We start from the raw sequence: 13624 nt of genomic DNA, 5'->3' as shown, positions 1-13624 counted from the left end.
ATGAGGATCTGAAGGGAACGATTTTTCCTTCTTTTTCTTTCTTTTTTTTTTTTTTTTGAGACGGAGTCTCGCTCTGTCGCCCAGGGTGGAGTGCAGTGGCCGGATCTCAGCTCACTGCAAGCTCCGCCTCCCGGGTTTACACCACTCTCCTGCCTCAGCCTCCGGAGTAGCTGGGACTACAGGCGCCCGCCACTGCGCCCAGCTAGTTTTTTGTGTTTTTTAGTAGAGACGGGGTTTCACCGTGTTAGCCAGGATGGTCTCGATCTCCTGACCTCGTGATCCGCCCGTCTCGGCCTCCCAAAGTGCCGGGATTACAGGCTTGAGCCACCGCGCCCGGCCTCTTTCTTTTCTTTTTTTTTTTTTTTAAGAGATGAGGTCTCACTCTGTTGCCCAGACTGGACTCAAATTCCTGGGCTTAAGCAATTTTCCCGCTGCAGCCTCTCAAATCACTGGGACTTCAGGTACACATCACTACACCAGCTCAAAAAATGATTTCAACAAAATATTTCAAACTTTCTTTACAGTATAATTTTATCTTTCCAAAGCAAACAAACAAGCTTGAGAATATTCTTTACCCAAAATGGCCCTGTCTCTGAGTCCTACACAGAGTTAACTACTTTATATATTGTCAACCATCGATTATCAGGAGACAGATTATCCAACTTGTAGTTCTTTGGAGTCAAGATCATTCTCTTGTTCTCTTATTCACCTCTGTCCAGCTGCCTACATTTTGACTCTTGTCCTATCCGTGCCCCTTCTCCTTGATTGTGCAGGGAAGGAAAAAAGACATAAAAGTTGATTTGATCATTGTGTCTCCCTAAACAAAATGAAGGTTTTGTTACAGAAGAGTTTAAAACTTCCAATTTATTTAGAGATGGAGTGGCTAATCTGGCCAGAAATATGAGCCATAACTGTGTCTGCAACAAAGGACAATAATACCTTTGAAAATGTTAATAGCCGGGCGCAGTGGCTCAAGCCTGTAATCCCAGCACTTTGGGAGGCCGAGACGGGCGGATCACAAGGTCAGGAGATCAAGACCATCCTGGCGAACACAGTGAAACCCCATCTCTACTAAAAATACAAAAAAAAACCTAGCCGGGCGAGGTGGCGGGCGCCTGTAGTCCCAGCTACTTGGGAGGCTGAGGCAGGAGAATGGCGGAAACCCGGGAGGCAGAGCTTGCAGTGAGCTGAGATCCGGACACTGCACTCCAGCCTGGGCGACAGAGCAAGACTCTGCCTCAAAAAAAAAAAAAAAAAAAAAAAAAAAAAGAAAAGAAAATGTTAATAGTAGCTTTTCCTTAAATTGTAAAGGTTTTTTTTTTAATTGTAAAAGTTATGTGTTTGTCATAAAAAGCAAATAGTGCTGTAGGCAGTTGAAGTGGGAAGATGACTTGAGGACAGGAGTTCAAGACCAGCCTGGGCAGCATAGTGAGACTTTGTCTCTACAAAAAATAAAAAGCAAATAAAAAATTAGCAGGGTGTGGTGGCGTATGCCTGTAGTCCTACCTACTTCGAAGACTGAGGTGGGAGAATCACTTCAGTCTAGGAGTTCGAGGCTGCAATGAGCTATAATCATGCCACTGCACTCTAGCCTGGGTAACAGAGTGAGAGCCTGTCTCTTAAAAAAAAGAAAAATGTTTTTAAGTAATTTAAAAAGCAAATAACTGTCTACATTATTCGCTTTACATTACATGAAACTAATAAGTATTTGCATTATTCCTTTACTCATCTATATTTAAAAATTGTTTTGTTTCGATTATGAATAATGTGTTCCCTTTGTTGTTTTCCCCTTCATATTTGCTTCAAAGGCTGTAAAAGGTACTCTACAGAGTTGTGTGCCACCTTAGGGATGGAAGTCAGCCACTCCTGCTGTATGGATTTTAGTTTCATAGGCTATTTCCATTCCTCCTTGACACACTGAACCATAAATCAATACCCCAAGTTTTACCCTCACCTGTACTGAAAATGGCCATGTGAATGTGAGTTTGAGAAAGGTCACATATGGTAAAGTTTTCATGTTGCCACATTTTCTGCATATTCTGTAACCAGGAATGATATGACTGTATAAATTTATGTTACAGACACACTTGTTTGTACATTTAATGCCTGCTTTCTATAACACAAAAAAATACACAGAACATTTTATGCAATTGGCCCTGAGTAATGCAACACATAAATGCTTTGAAAGCAGTTACCAAAAATTATGCAGGTTATTACAAAAGTTATATGGAATTGCACAGATATTCTAAATGTGCTTTTGAGTAAATTTCTCAGCTACCAGAGGCCTGGGCAGCTGTTTCCAGCACATCCTGGCACAACATTCATGTTATCATCCACTTATGTATTCCACAATTTCAAATGATTGATGATACACCTCCTCCATCTTTGCTTCCTCTTGGAGGAAAAAAATATACAAGCAATCACGAGCACAGGAGGAGGTGGACAACTACATCATAGGAAAGGATGCATAACTGTGAACTCTAAACATGAGCTGGGTGCTTCATGCAGTATAGGAACCAAGTAAGTTGATAATCAGTGAGGCTGGAGGATTGAAATTTTATTTGGTAAAGAATATTGAGCCAGACACGGTGGCTCACACCTGTAATCACAGCACTTTGGGAGGCCGAAGCGGGCAGATCACGAGGTCAGGAGTTTAAGACCATTCTAGCCAACACAGTGAAACCTGCCTCTACTAAAAATACAAAAAATTAGCCAGGCATGGTGGTGGGCACCTGTAATCCCAGCTACTCGGGAGGCTGAGGCAGGAAAATGGCTTGAACCTGGGAGGTGGAAGTTGCAGTGAACTGATATCATGCCATTGCACTCCAGCCTGGGTGACAGTGTGAGACTCCACCTCCAAAAAAAAAAAAAAAAAAAAAAGAATATTGAAATAAAATCTATAGGAAAAAACTCTCCTTGAATCTAGTAAATGTGGAATCACAAAATTGAAATAATGTGCATCTGAAAAGTGAATAAATAGATGCCAAGGAGTGACTCATAAGCACATGAGTTGTAAGAGGCTGAACTTGAGAGACCAGATCAGGCAATGCCGCTTAATACCATCACATGATCCTCCCCGAGGCCCTGTATTTAATTAAAATAGAGAGGGAGGCACTACAGATGCCAGAAGAACACTGTTGCTTTGGTGGATGGGCCCAGAGGAATTCAGAGTTAAACCTTGAGTGCCTGCGTCCGTGAGAATTCAGCATGGAATGCCTCTACTATTTCCTGGGATTTCTGCTCCTGGCTGCAAGATTGCCACTTGATGCTGCCAAACGTGAGTAACCCTCAATTTCTATGTTTAACCCATTCTCTGGCCATTGGCTGAAATGATGGCTAATAATATCCTCTGAACTAGAGGTTGGACTGAAGTTCTTCAGGAAGCATTCATCTCTGTCTCACTCATCTTTTCTTCTGCAAATTGTTGGGAAGGCTGAAACTACAGCAAAATGCCTCCAGCTCCATTCTTTGCTTTCGGCTCATGGAAAGTAAAAACCATGCAGCCCTTGTCTTGTGAAGTTTTTTTTCCATTGCAGTTGTAACCCATTCTTGCCAGACAGTAGTTGGTGGAGGGTTGGACAGCCTCCGGTCACAGAACAAAGCAACTCCATTAACTAAACTGTGTCCAGCTTCCATCCAAAAGGGTGGAGACCTCACGTGAAACGGGGTCTCCAATCTGGAGACAAACTCACGAATCTTCCCAGCCCAGAAGCTATTGCTCCTCCTGCGGGGCTTCCTCACAGACCTGCAGGAGCTTGCTGGGAGAGGAGCTGAAACCCGGGCTCTCTACCCTGGTCACGCAGGAGAGGCCAGGGCATTTTTAACAATACTGATACCCACGCAATGAAACCGGAATATTTGGGAGTGGGGTCAGAGGATCCTTGTTTTAAAAGTTCCTATTGGGATCTGCCTATGCAGCCACGGTCCAGACCACTGAGTCAGTGTGCAGATTCGCGAGAGGAAGAGAGCTGAGTCGCTGTGACCCTGGGCCTGGGATTGCGGGGACGGCACGGGGCGGGGGAAGAGGCCAGAGGCGCAGCGGCTTCTGCTCGGAGCCGCAGAGGCCTGAGACGTGGGCCGCACTCCGGCCCACAAGACCCCGCGGCCGCGCCCTAACCCTCGGGCTCCCGACTGCGACTGCAACCCGGGAAAACGCCTGCGTTTTTGGAGAGTAAGCCTCATCACAAGGAGCTGATCCGGTGTCGGCGTGTAGCACGTGCCGGGCCCGCAGTGCGCTGCGCTTCCTCCTAGCAGCCCGCGGAGCCCGGCGCTGTGATGGTCCCGCTTCCCACACGAGGACGCGGGCCACAGAGTGGGCAAGGAACTTGCCCCAAGCCACACAGCGGGTAAGCTGAGGAGACAGCCTTCCATCCTGACCTCTGTCCTTCCTGCCCAGGTTTGGGGTTGGACAGGCTCGGGCTTCCCGCCAGCCTAGGGGCTGGGTCTCCAGTGGTTTTGCTCCGTTTCCTCATTTCCTTCCAAACGAGGAGTTTTCGTTTCCTCGTTTGCAAAACTGGGTAATTGGGTTCTTGTGAGATCAGCTGCTTGGCGTGGGAGAGAGACATGCATGGTGGGGATTGTTCCTAAGGAGGCAGACCTGCACCCACACTTAGGATACCTCCCAGGACAGGCTCCTTTAAAGACGAAGGAACACGGAATAGACGAATAGACCCGATGGGGGACACTTGCCCTTATTCCAGCCTCTTTCAAGTCCACTTCGCTCTGCTCAATAAAACAGATTAGCAGGAGGCTGAATCCGCACTGTTAGCTCGAGAGGAGTCCTCAACCTCTTAAGGCAGTGTAACAAAAATCAGCCATTCACCGGGTTCACCTTGCTCTGGACTAAATATTCTGCCCAGAAAAAATAAGGGCAGGCAGAATGTAGCAGTGTATCAAGCACTAAAGACTTCCTGCCATTTTCCATTCGTAGCCCTGAAGGAAGGGGAAGGTGTGGACAAGGTAGCTGGCGGCAGCCCAGCCACCACCTCTCTGCTGGTGGACACAGCAAGGAGGCCAAAGTGTGGAGGGAGAGTCAGCTGCAGCACTGGGTGTGACCTCAATTTACCTTCACATTTTTGTATTTGTTGTAGAAATGGGATCTTACTATGTTGCCCAGGCTGGTCTCAAACTTCTGGGCTCAATCCTGCCTTGGCCTCCCAGAATGCTAGGACTACAGGCGTAAGCCACCTCATCTGAATGGGTTTATTTAATTTTTTTAATTTTTGCAGACACAGGATTTTGCCATGTTGCCCAAGCTGGTCTGGAACTCCTGGGCTCAGACAATCGCCCACCCTCGGCCTTCCAAAGTGTTGGGATTACAAGCATGAGCCATTGCATCTGGCCTTTATTTTTAAATTCAACTTTTTAGTGTGAGGTATTTATAGATTCACATACTGTTGTAAGGAATAATACAGAGAGATCCCCATGCACCCTTTACCCAGTTTGCCCCAGTGGTACCATCATGCGAAACACGGCATCACAGCCCAGATATTGACATTGATACAGTCAAAACACAGCAGAGCTCCATCATCAAAGTATTCTCATGCCCTAGTATAGCCAAATCCACTTCCCTCCTTCCAACCCTCACCCAGTTCCTGACAACCACTAATTTCGTTTCCATTTTTATCACTTTGTCATTTTCAAAATTCTATACAAATGGAATTATCCAGTATGTAACCTTTTGAGATTTGCTTTTTTTAAAACCCAACATAATTTCCTGGAACTTTATTGATTTATTGAAGTAACTGCATCAATAGTTTGTTCCTCTTTGTCACAGAGTAGTATTCCGTGGTATGGATGTACCACAGTTTGCTTAACCATTCACCCATTAAAGGACATCTGGGTTATTTCAGTTTGGGCTGTTATGAATAAAGCTGCTATAAACATTCATGTGCAGATCTTTGTGTGAATATCAGTTTCGTTTCTCTAGGATGCATGCCAAAGGGTACAATTTCTTGGTTATATGATAGTTGCATGTTTAATTTTGCAAGAAGCTAACAGAGTGGTTGTACCATTTTACATTTCCACTAGCAATGTGTGAGCGATCTAGTTTCTCTACATCCTTGTAAGCATTTGATGTTGTCACTGCTTTTTAGTTAAGTCTTACTGATAGGGATATAGTGATATTTCACTACTGATAATGATGTTGAATATCTTCTAGTGTGTTTATTTGCCACAAGATGAATGAAATGGTGAAATATCATTTCATTAATTTTTACTAATTTTTCTAATTGAATCCCGTGGTTTTCTTATAGTGAGTTTCAAAAATTCTTTATATATTCTAAATACGAGTCCTTTATTGGAAGTGTGGTTTGCAGATAATTTCTCCCAGTCTGTAGCTTGCCTTTTCATCCTCTTTCATGTCATGTTTCAGAGAGCAAAGGTTTTTTATTTTAATGAGTTCCAATTTCCTTTTATGGGTTGTGTTTGTGTCAAGTCTAAGAATTCTTGCCTAGTCCTAGATCCTGAAGATTTCACCTAGGCTTTTTGCTATTTTACAGCACCATATGTTGAAAGGCTATCTTCCCTCCATTGGATTGTTTTTGCATCTTTGTCTAAAATCCAGTCGGGCACTGTAGTGCTTGCCCGTGGTCCTAGCTAATCGGAAGGCTGGGGCAGGTAGATCACTTGAGCCCAGGAGTTTGAGTCCAGCCTCAGCAACATAGTGAGACCCCCATCTCTTAAAAAAAAAAAAAAAAAAAAAATCAGTAGCGCATGCTTGTGTGGATCTATTTCTGGATTCTCTCTTCCACTCCATTGACCTATGTGCCTATCCCTTGTAACTCTCCTTTTAAGTTTGTACTTTTCCTTGACTTCTGACATTTAAAATCAGAAGAGAAATCTGTGTTTTGATTATGTTCCTGGAAACAATAACTGTCTTTCAAGATCTGAGGAAGAGGAAGACTCTCTGGAACAGTGGAAAGAACTTGTCCTGGGAATTGAAAGATGTGAATCTTGATTTCTACTAAAGATGACCCTAGGTGAATCATATCATTTCCCTAGGCCTGAATTTCTTCATATATAAAATGAAGGGATTTGAACTAAATAATCTTAGTTCTTTTCATATGACTCAAGTGAATTTCCAATTACAAATATTTATTGATAAACACAAATGTCCTCCCCTCACTTATTATCTATTTCCAAATAGGAGCAATCTCATAGAATCACAGGACATTTGGCTTTTGTCATATTTGAAGGCCCAGATAATACACATGGCCTGAGGTCACACAGTCTGTTTAATAACAGAACCAAGGCTAGAAAACAGGTTCCATGACTCCTACTTCACTGCTCTTTCCCATTCTCTCTGCCTCCCGGAGAAGAAGGGAACGTGTTGCTCCCTTCTCCTACCAGAGAAGAGGAATAGAAGAAATAGGTCAGAGACATGCATCCAATATGGCTTCTCTGAGCACCCACTAAATACCACATCTCATGGAGGATCTCTCCCAGGATTTAAGAGAAGAACAAGACAGAGTTTCTGTCCTCCGAGAGTCTATAGCTAGGCCAAGACATAGAACCATAGAAATTAATTGGAGAAAAGTTTAAGACCATTGGCTGAGGAATACAGACAGTTGAGCTTTGGGCTGTAACAAAATAGGCTAAGACATTTATTATCTTGGTCAGTCCTGAGGTAAGCAGGACTAGAGCAATGGCTCAACAGTTTCATTGAGGGTTCCATTTCTTTTTATCTTTCCACTCTGACACCCTTAATGTGTTGACTGTTTCCTCAGATGTGTGTCCTCATAGTTAGATATGACTGTCATAGCTCTGGCCATCACATTATTACACTACCATCTCCAAAATCAATTCTGAGGAGGAAAAATTGAGTTTGTTCTCACATATCTCTTGTTATAAAGAAGGAAAACCTTTCTTAGAAGTTCCCAAAAGACTGCTTCTCAGCTCTCATTGGCCAGTATCAAATCATCTATCTGCTCCTGCCCAAATTGTAAGGAAAGCTAGGAAGTGATCTCTGGAATTTTGAACGGTTAGAGTAGAAACTCTGCCAGCAAAGGGAAAAAAGGAGGAGTGGTGTAGGCAGGAAATAGCTTCTTGGAGGCAACCAACCAGTCTGCTACAATTCTCAAAAGAGAGAGCATGTGACCACCAGGCTGGTCAGGCAAAGCAAAAAGACAGACACTAACTCAAGATTAGAAATAATTTTAAAAGAACTGTAATATTACAAGCCTAGAGCAATCACTCAGAACAAAATAAGTGAAAGAGGTGTCACTAACAAGCTAGTTGTAGAGATAAAATGGAATCCAAATATAACTCCAAAGAGTATAGGAAAAGAAGGAAAAAAAGAACAAGTGGAACAAATAGAAAACAAATAACAAGATGGTACACTTAAATTTCATCATATTGATCATTACATTAAATGTGAATTATCTAAACACTCCAACTAAAAGGCAGAGATTGTCAGACTGGATTTTTAAACATCCAATTACATGCTTTCTATGAGAACCTTACTTCAAATATAAAAATGCACAAAGGCTTAAAATGTAAGGATGAGTAGAAACATACATCAATCTAAACATTTTTTAAAGTAAAAGAATGGAAAAAGATATACCAAACACTAAGCATTCATATCAAAGTATTCTTTAGAACAAGGGATAATACCAGAGATAAAGAGCATAAATTCCTATTGAGAAAAGGGTCAGTTCATCAAGAAGCTGTAACAATTCTAAATGTATAGTATGCACCTGACAACAAAGCTTCAAAATTCATACAGCAAAAACTGGAAGAAGAAACAGGCAATTGGAAAAAACCACAATTATAGTTAGAGATTCCAAGATTTCTCTCTTAGTAACTGAAATAACAAATAGAGAAAATCAGTAGGAACACAGAAAACTCAAAAAACAGTATCCACTAGCTTGACATAAATGACATTTAAAAAGAAAACACTCTACCTAACAAATGTGGACTACACAAAGTTTATGGAACATTCACCAAGACCATTAAAAAGCTGCTTATCAGTAAACTTCCTGGTACTAGTACAGGTTGCTTGGAATCTTGAAGGCATTCCTGAGCCTGGCATTCCTTTAGCCAAGTGAGTAGTTCAGAATGGGAAAAAAAATCCAAAAATCTGAAGATTTTTGGCATCAGTGTTTTCCTAATGGTATTGTATCAAATTTAAATATTCAGAGGATGTGTATTGAGAAGCCAAGTGATGGCTAAAAAATATTGACTTTGAAAATTTTTCTTTGACTCATTTAAAGTTCATAAAGACATAGGGTCTGAATGCTTATAATCAAGATATTTCCAGTAGACTTCCTTTAAAAAACAAAGCACTCTCTGTTTACTTGATGCGCTAAATATATTATGTATGTGCTTTTCAACAGTAAGAAATAAAAAGTTTCTGTGAGGTGATTACTAAATGAACAATGGAATTTGTTTTTCGAATATTGATACAGGATTTCATGATGTGCTGGGCAATGAAAGACCTCCTGCTTACATGAGGGAGCACAACCAATTAAATGGCTGGTCTTCTGATGAAAATGACTGGAATGAAAAACTCTACCCAGTGTGGAAGAGGGGAGACATGAGGTGGAAAAACTCCTGGAAGGGTAAGTCAAAAGATTCAACCCAAACACCTGCAATTTCCTACTTCAGTAAGTCTTGTAGATGGTAAAGCCTTTTAGATCACATGGCTCACGTCATTTCCAAGAATGACAGTGCTCTCATTACCAAGTGGGGGGCACCTGGACTTGGCAGTATTTTCTTTAGTCCAACACTATCACTTCCTAAGCCACAAATAATCTCCTTAGAAATTTCCACATTGGTAGCTCTTGGAATACTTTTGAAGAGTGAGCAGATTTAGCTTTAAACCTATTTAACCAACCTGGGAATGGTCATCTTCAGAAACCCAGTCACCCCAAAGCCATTTTTACTGTCTCAAAGGTGTGGCTTATCAGAAACTGAAAATCTTTCTTTTTAGATAAAAGAATGCATCCTTCAGTCATTGGTTTTGAGATTTAAAAATACAAACGTTTAAAACTTGTCTCCTTAACCCAACTGAGCTGATTTGTTTTATTATCGTAGGTAAATGTTCTTGCTATGATTAGAGAATTCTTAATTGGTCTGATTTATTTTTTAATTTATCTTCTAGAGTGTTGTACTCTGAAAGCTTAAGTGAGGAATACAAAATATAAATTTAATATATTATAAAGAGGCATGTGGGTCCTCTGGTCCTTATTAATAAAGTTACCTCTAAATGTTTATGAATGAAAGGAGAAAGATGCTGGGTCATTGAGTCCCACTTTTTTTTGTCCTAGGAGGCCGTGTGCAGGCAGTCCTGACAAGTGACTCACCAGCTCTCGTGGGCTCAAATATAACATTTGTGGTGAATCTGGTATTCCCTAGATGCCAAAAGGAAGATGCCAATGGCAACATAGTCTATGAGAAGAACTGCAGAAATGGTAAGAACACAGTATTTTAAACTACTGGAGACCCGTTTTCTAAACCTTAATGGTCACAGGTGCTCCTGTAAGTGCCAGATGCTGCTCTCGTCCCTTGCCACTGCACTCCATGAGCTGGATAACAGAGATGGTGAGTGTGTGGTCCTACCCAGAGCCTTCATCAACATCAACGTCAGCCAGCTCTCCCCTGCTTGGAGCCCTCTTCAAAAGCCACATCGCCACCCCCTGCTTTTCCTTAGTGTCCAGTTGATTGGACAGAGAATACCTCGTTGAGTCTCAGATTTTGCTTTTATTACTTGGAACTCTTGGCTATTCAAAGAATAGCCAATTTGACAGATGTTTGCTGATCAGTCTAATTTCGGCTGACAAGGATTTCTTAAGCAAATGCTGTGTAGCTGGCACAAATGCTAAAATGTGTATATTTTGGTTTTGCTTTGCTCTTAGTGAAAGAAATAAGCTCCCTGTCCATGTTAAAGAGGACCAAAGGCGCAAATACATCAAGGGAAATTATCTTATCAGAATGGTACATGCTCAAAAAACAGAGCTAATGGCCAGGCGCTGTGGCTCACGCCTGTAATTCCAGCACTTTGAGAGGCCGAGGCAGGCGGATCACCTGAGGTCAGGAGTTCAAGACTATTCTGGCCAACATGGTGAAACCCCATCTCTACTAAAAATATAAAAATTAGCCAGGCATGGTGGCAGGTGCCTGTAATGACAGCTACTCAGGAGGCTGAGGCAGGAAAATTGCTTAACTCTGGGAGGCAAAGGTTGCAGTGAGCCGAGATTGCGCCACTGCACTCCAGCCTGAGTGACAGAGCAAGACTCCGTCTCAAAAAACAAAACAAAAAAAAACGGAGCTAATTATTGAGATTCTTCAGTCAGTAACAAGGCTATTTAATAATGAATTTATGATTTTATTATTTAGAACTTTTATTAAGCTGTCAATATATTCGTTTTTTATTAATTTTTTATCTTCCTGTGGGAAAAACATTCAATTCTGTATGGAAAATATTTTATATTTAACATGAATTAAGCATTTAATATTTCATAACATTTTTTTTTTTTTTTTTTTTTTTTTTTTTTTTTTTTTTTAGACGGAGTCTCGCTCTGTCGCCCGGGCTGGAGTGCAGTGGCCAGATCTCAGCTCACTGCAAGCTCCGCCTCCCGGGTTTATGCCATTCTCCTGCCTCAGCCTCCCGAGTAGCTGGGACTACAGGCGCCCGCCACCTCACCCGGCTAGTTTTTTGTATTTTTTAGTAGAGACGGGGTTTCACCATGTTAGCCAGGATGGTCTCGATCTTCTGACCTCGTGATCCGCCCGTCTCGGCCTCCCAAAGCGCTGGGATTACAGGCTTGAGCCACCGCGCCCGGCCTCATAACATTTTTTTCTCTTCTTTTTTTGAAACAACTTTTTTTTTTTTTTTGAGATGGAGTTTCACTCTGTCACCCAGGCTGGAGTGCAATGGTGCAATCTCGGTTCACTGCAACCTTTGCCTCCTGGGTTCAAATGATTCTCCTGCCTCAGCCTCCCAAGTAGCTAGGATTACAGGCACCCAATACCATGTTCAGCTAATTTTTGTATTTTTTGTAGATACGGGGTTTCACCATGTTGGCCAGGCTGGTCTCGAACATTTGACTTTGTGATCCACCTGCCTCGGTCTCCCAAAGTGCTGGGAATACAGGCGTGAGCCACCGCGCCCAGCCAGCGTTTGTCTTTCTATGCCTGGCTTATTTCACTTAACATCATGACCTCCAGTTCCATCCATGTTGCTGAAAATGATGGGATTTAATTCTTTTTATGACTAATATTCCATTGTGTATATATACCACATTTTCTTTATCCATTTATCTATTGATGGATACTTCATTTGGTTCCATATCTTGACTGTTGTGAATAGTGCTGCAACATAGGAGTACGTACATCTCTTTGATAGATTGATTTCCTTTCTTTTGGATATATTCCCAGCTGCCTCATATGGTAGCTCTATTTTTAGTTTTTTGAGGAACCTCCATACTGTTTTCCATAGTGGTTGTACTAATTTACATTCCCACCAGCAATGATATACTGTTAGTGATTTGTATTACCTTTTTTGAGAAATGTCTATTCAGATCTTTCACCCATTTTTTGATTAATTTTTTATTGATACATGATAATCATACACATTTCTGGGATACATGTAATATTTTGATACATGCATACAATTTATGGTGATCAAATCAGGGTGATTGGGATATCCATCACCTCAAACATTTATCATTTCTTTGTGTTGAGAACATTCCAAATCTTTCTCTTTATTTATTTATTTTTTGAGATGGAGTTTTACTCTGTTACCCAGGCTGGAGTGCAGTGGCGCAATCTCAGCTCACTGCAACCTCCGCCTCCCGGGTTCAAGCAACTCTCCTGCCTCGGCGTCTTGAGTAGCTGGGATTATAGGTGCGCGCAACACGCCTGGCTAATTTTTGTATTTTTAGTGGAGACAGGGTTTCACATGTTGGCCAGGCTGGTCTCGAACTCCTGACCTCAACTGATCTGCCCACCTCGGCCTCTCAAAATGCTGGGATTACAGGTGTAAGCCACTGCACCCAGCCGAAATCTTTCTTCTAGCTGTTTTGAAACATACAACAAATTGTTGTTAACTATAGTCACCTAGATTCAACAATTTTAGCACTTTGTCATATCTGCTTCTCTCCATGTATCTATAGCCATATGTAGATATAAGGATAGCTATATATATCTATCCACATCTAGAGAGAGAAAGAGGGATTTTAAAAATCATTTAAAGCATCAAAAATAGCCAAATATAATATGCAAACCTTGATTGGGGTGATAATGGTGTCAGGGCTATGTAGGAAAATGTTCTTATTCTTAGACATATGTGCTGGAGTCTTTACGAATAAACAGTCATGATGTCAAGTGTGTCCGGAAAAAAAACTACAGATAGAGTGTGTCAAAATAAAAAGATAAACTCTCAGTTTGATTTGAATAGGATTATGATTTGAAAACCCAATAGGAAGAAAAATACATTAAATGATATCTCTACATTGGACTTTCTTGAATAATTGCTTTGTATAAAACTTTCATTGAAATATAACAAATTCAGAAAAGTGCACAAGTCATAAGCATACTATTGGATGAATTCTACATATTAAGTGTTTAGTTGTCTAACTACTTTTAAAATAGTTATAAAAAATATGAAAAAATGTTTAATTCA

General features: G+C 41.4%; 1 protein-coding gene across 1 annotated transcript in view; it reads left to right on the top strand.

The window, feature by feature from the left end:
* Positions 1–2978: 2978 nt before the first annotated feature.
* The window catches only part of GPNMB (glycoprotein nmb), a 29555-nt gene continuing 18909 nt past the window's right edge, over positions 2979–13624 (top strand). The window contains exons 1-3 of the mRNA XM_010353056.2: positions 2979–3277; positions 9408–9560; positions 10269–10412. Of these exons, the coding sequence (XP_010351358.1) occupies positions 3208–3277; positions 9408–9560; positions 10269–10412 (367 nt within the window). The 5' untranslated portion in view covers positions 2979–3207. The remainder of the gene's footprint in view (positions 3278–9407; positions 9561–10268; positions 10413–13624) is intronic.

The sequence above is a fragment of the Rhinopithecus roxellana genome, chromosome 6 (genome assembly GCF_007565055.1).
Source record: "Rhinopithecus roxellana isolate Shanxi Qingling chromosome 6, ASM756505v1, whole genome shotgun sequence".
In the NCBI taxonomy this organism is placed as follows: Eukaryota; Metazoa; Chordata; class Mammalia; order Primates; family Cercopithecidae; genus Rhinopithecus; species Rhinopithecus roxellana.
Note: the sequence above shows the minus strand (reverse complement) of the source record. Positions and strands in the feature narration are given on the sequence as shown.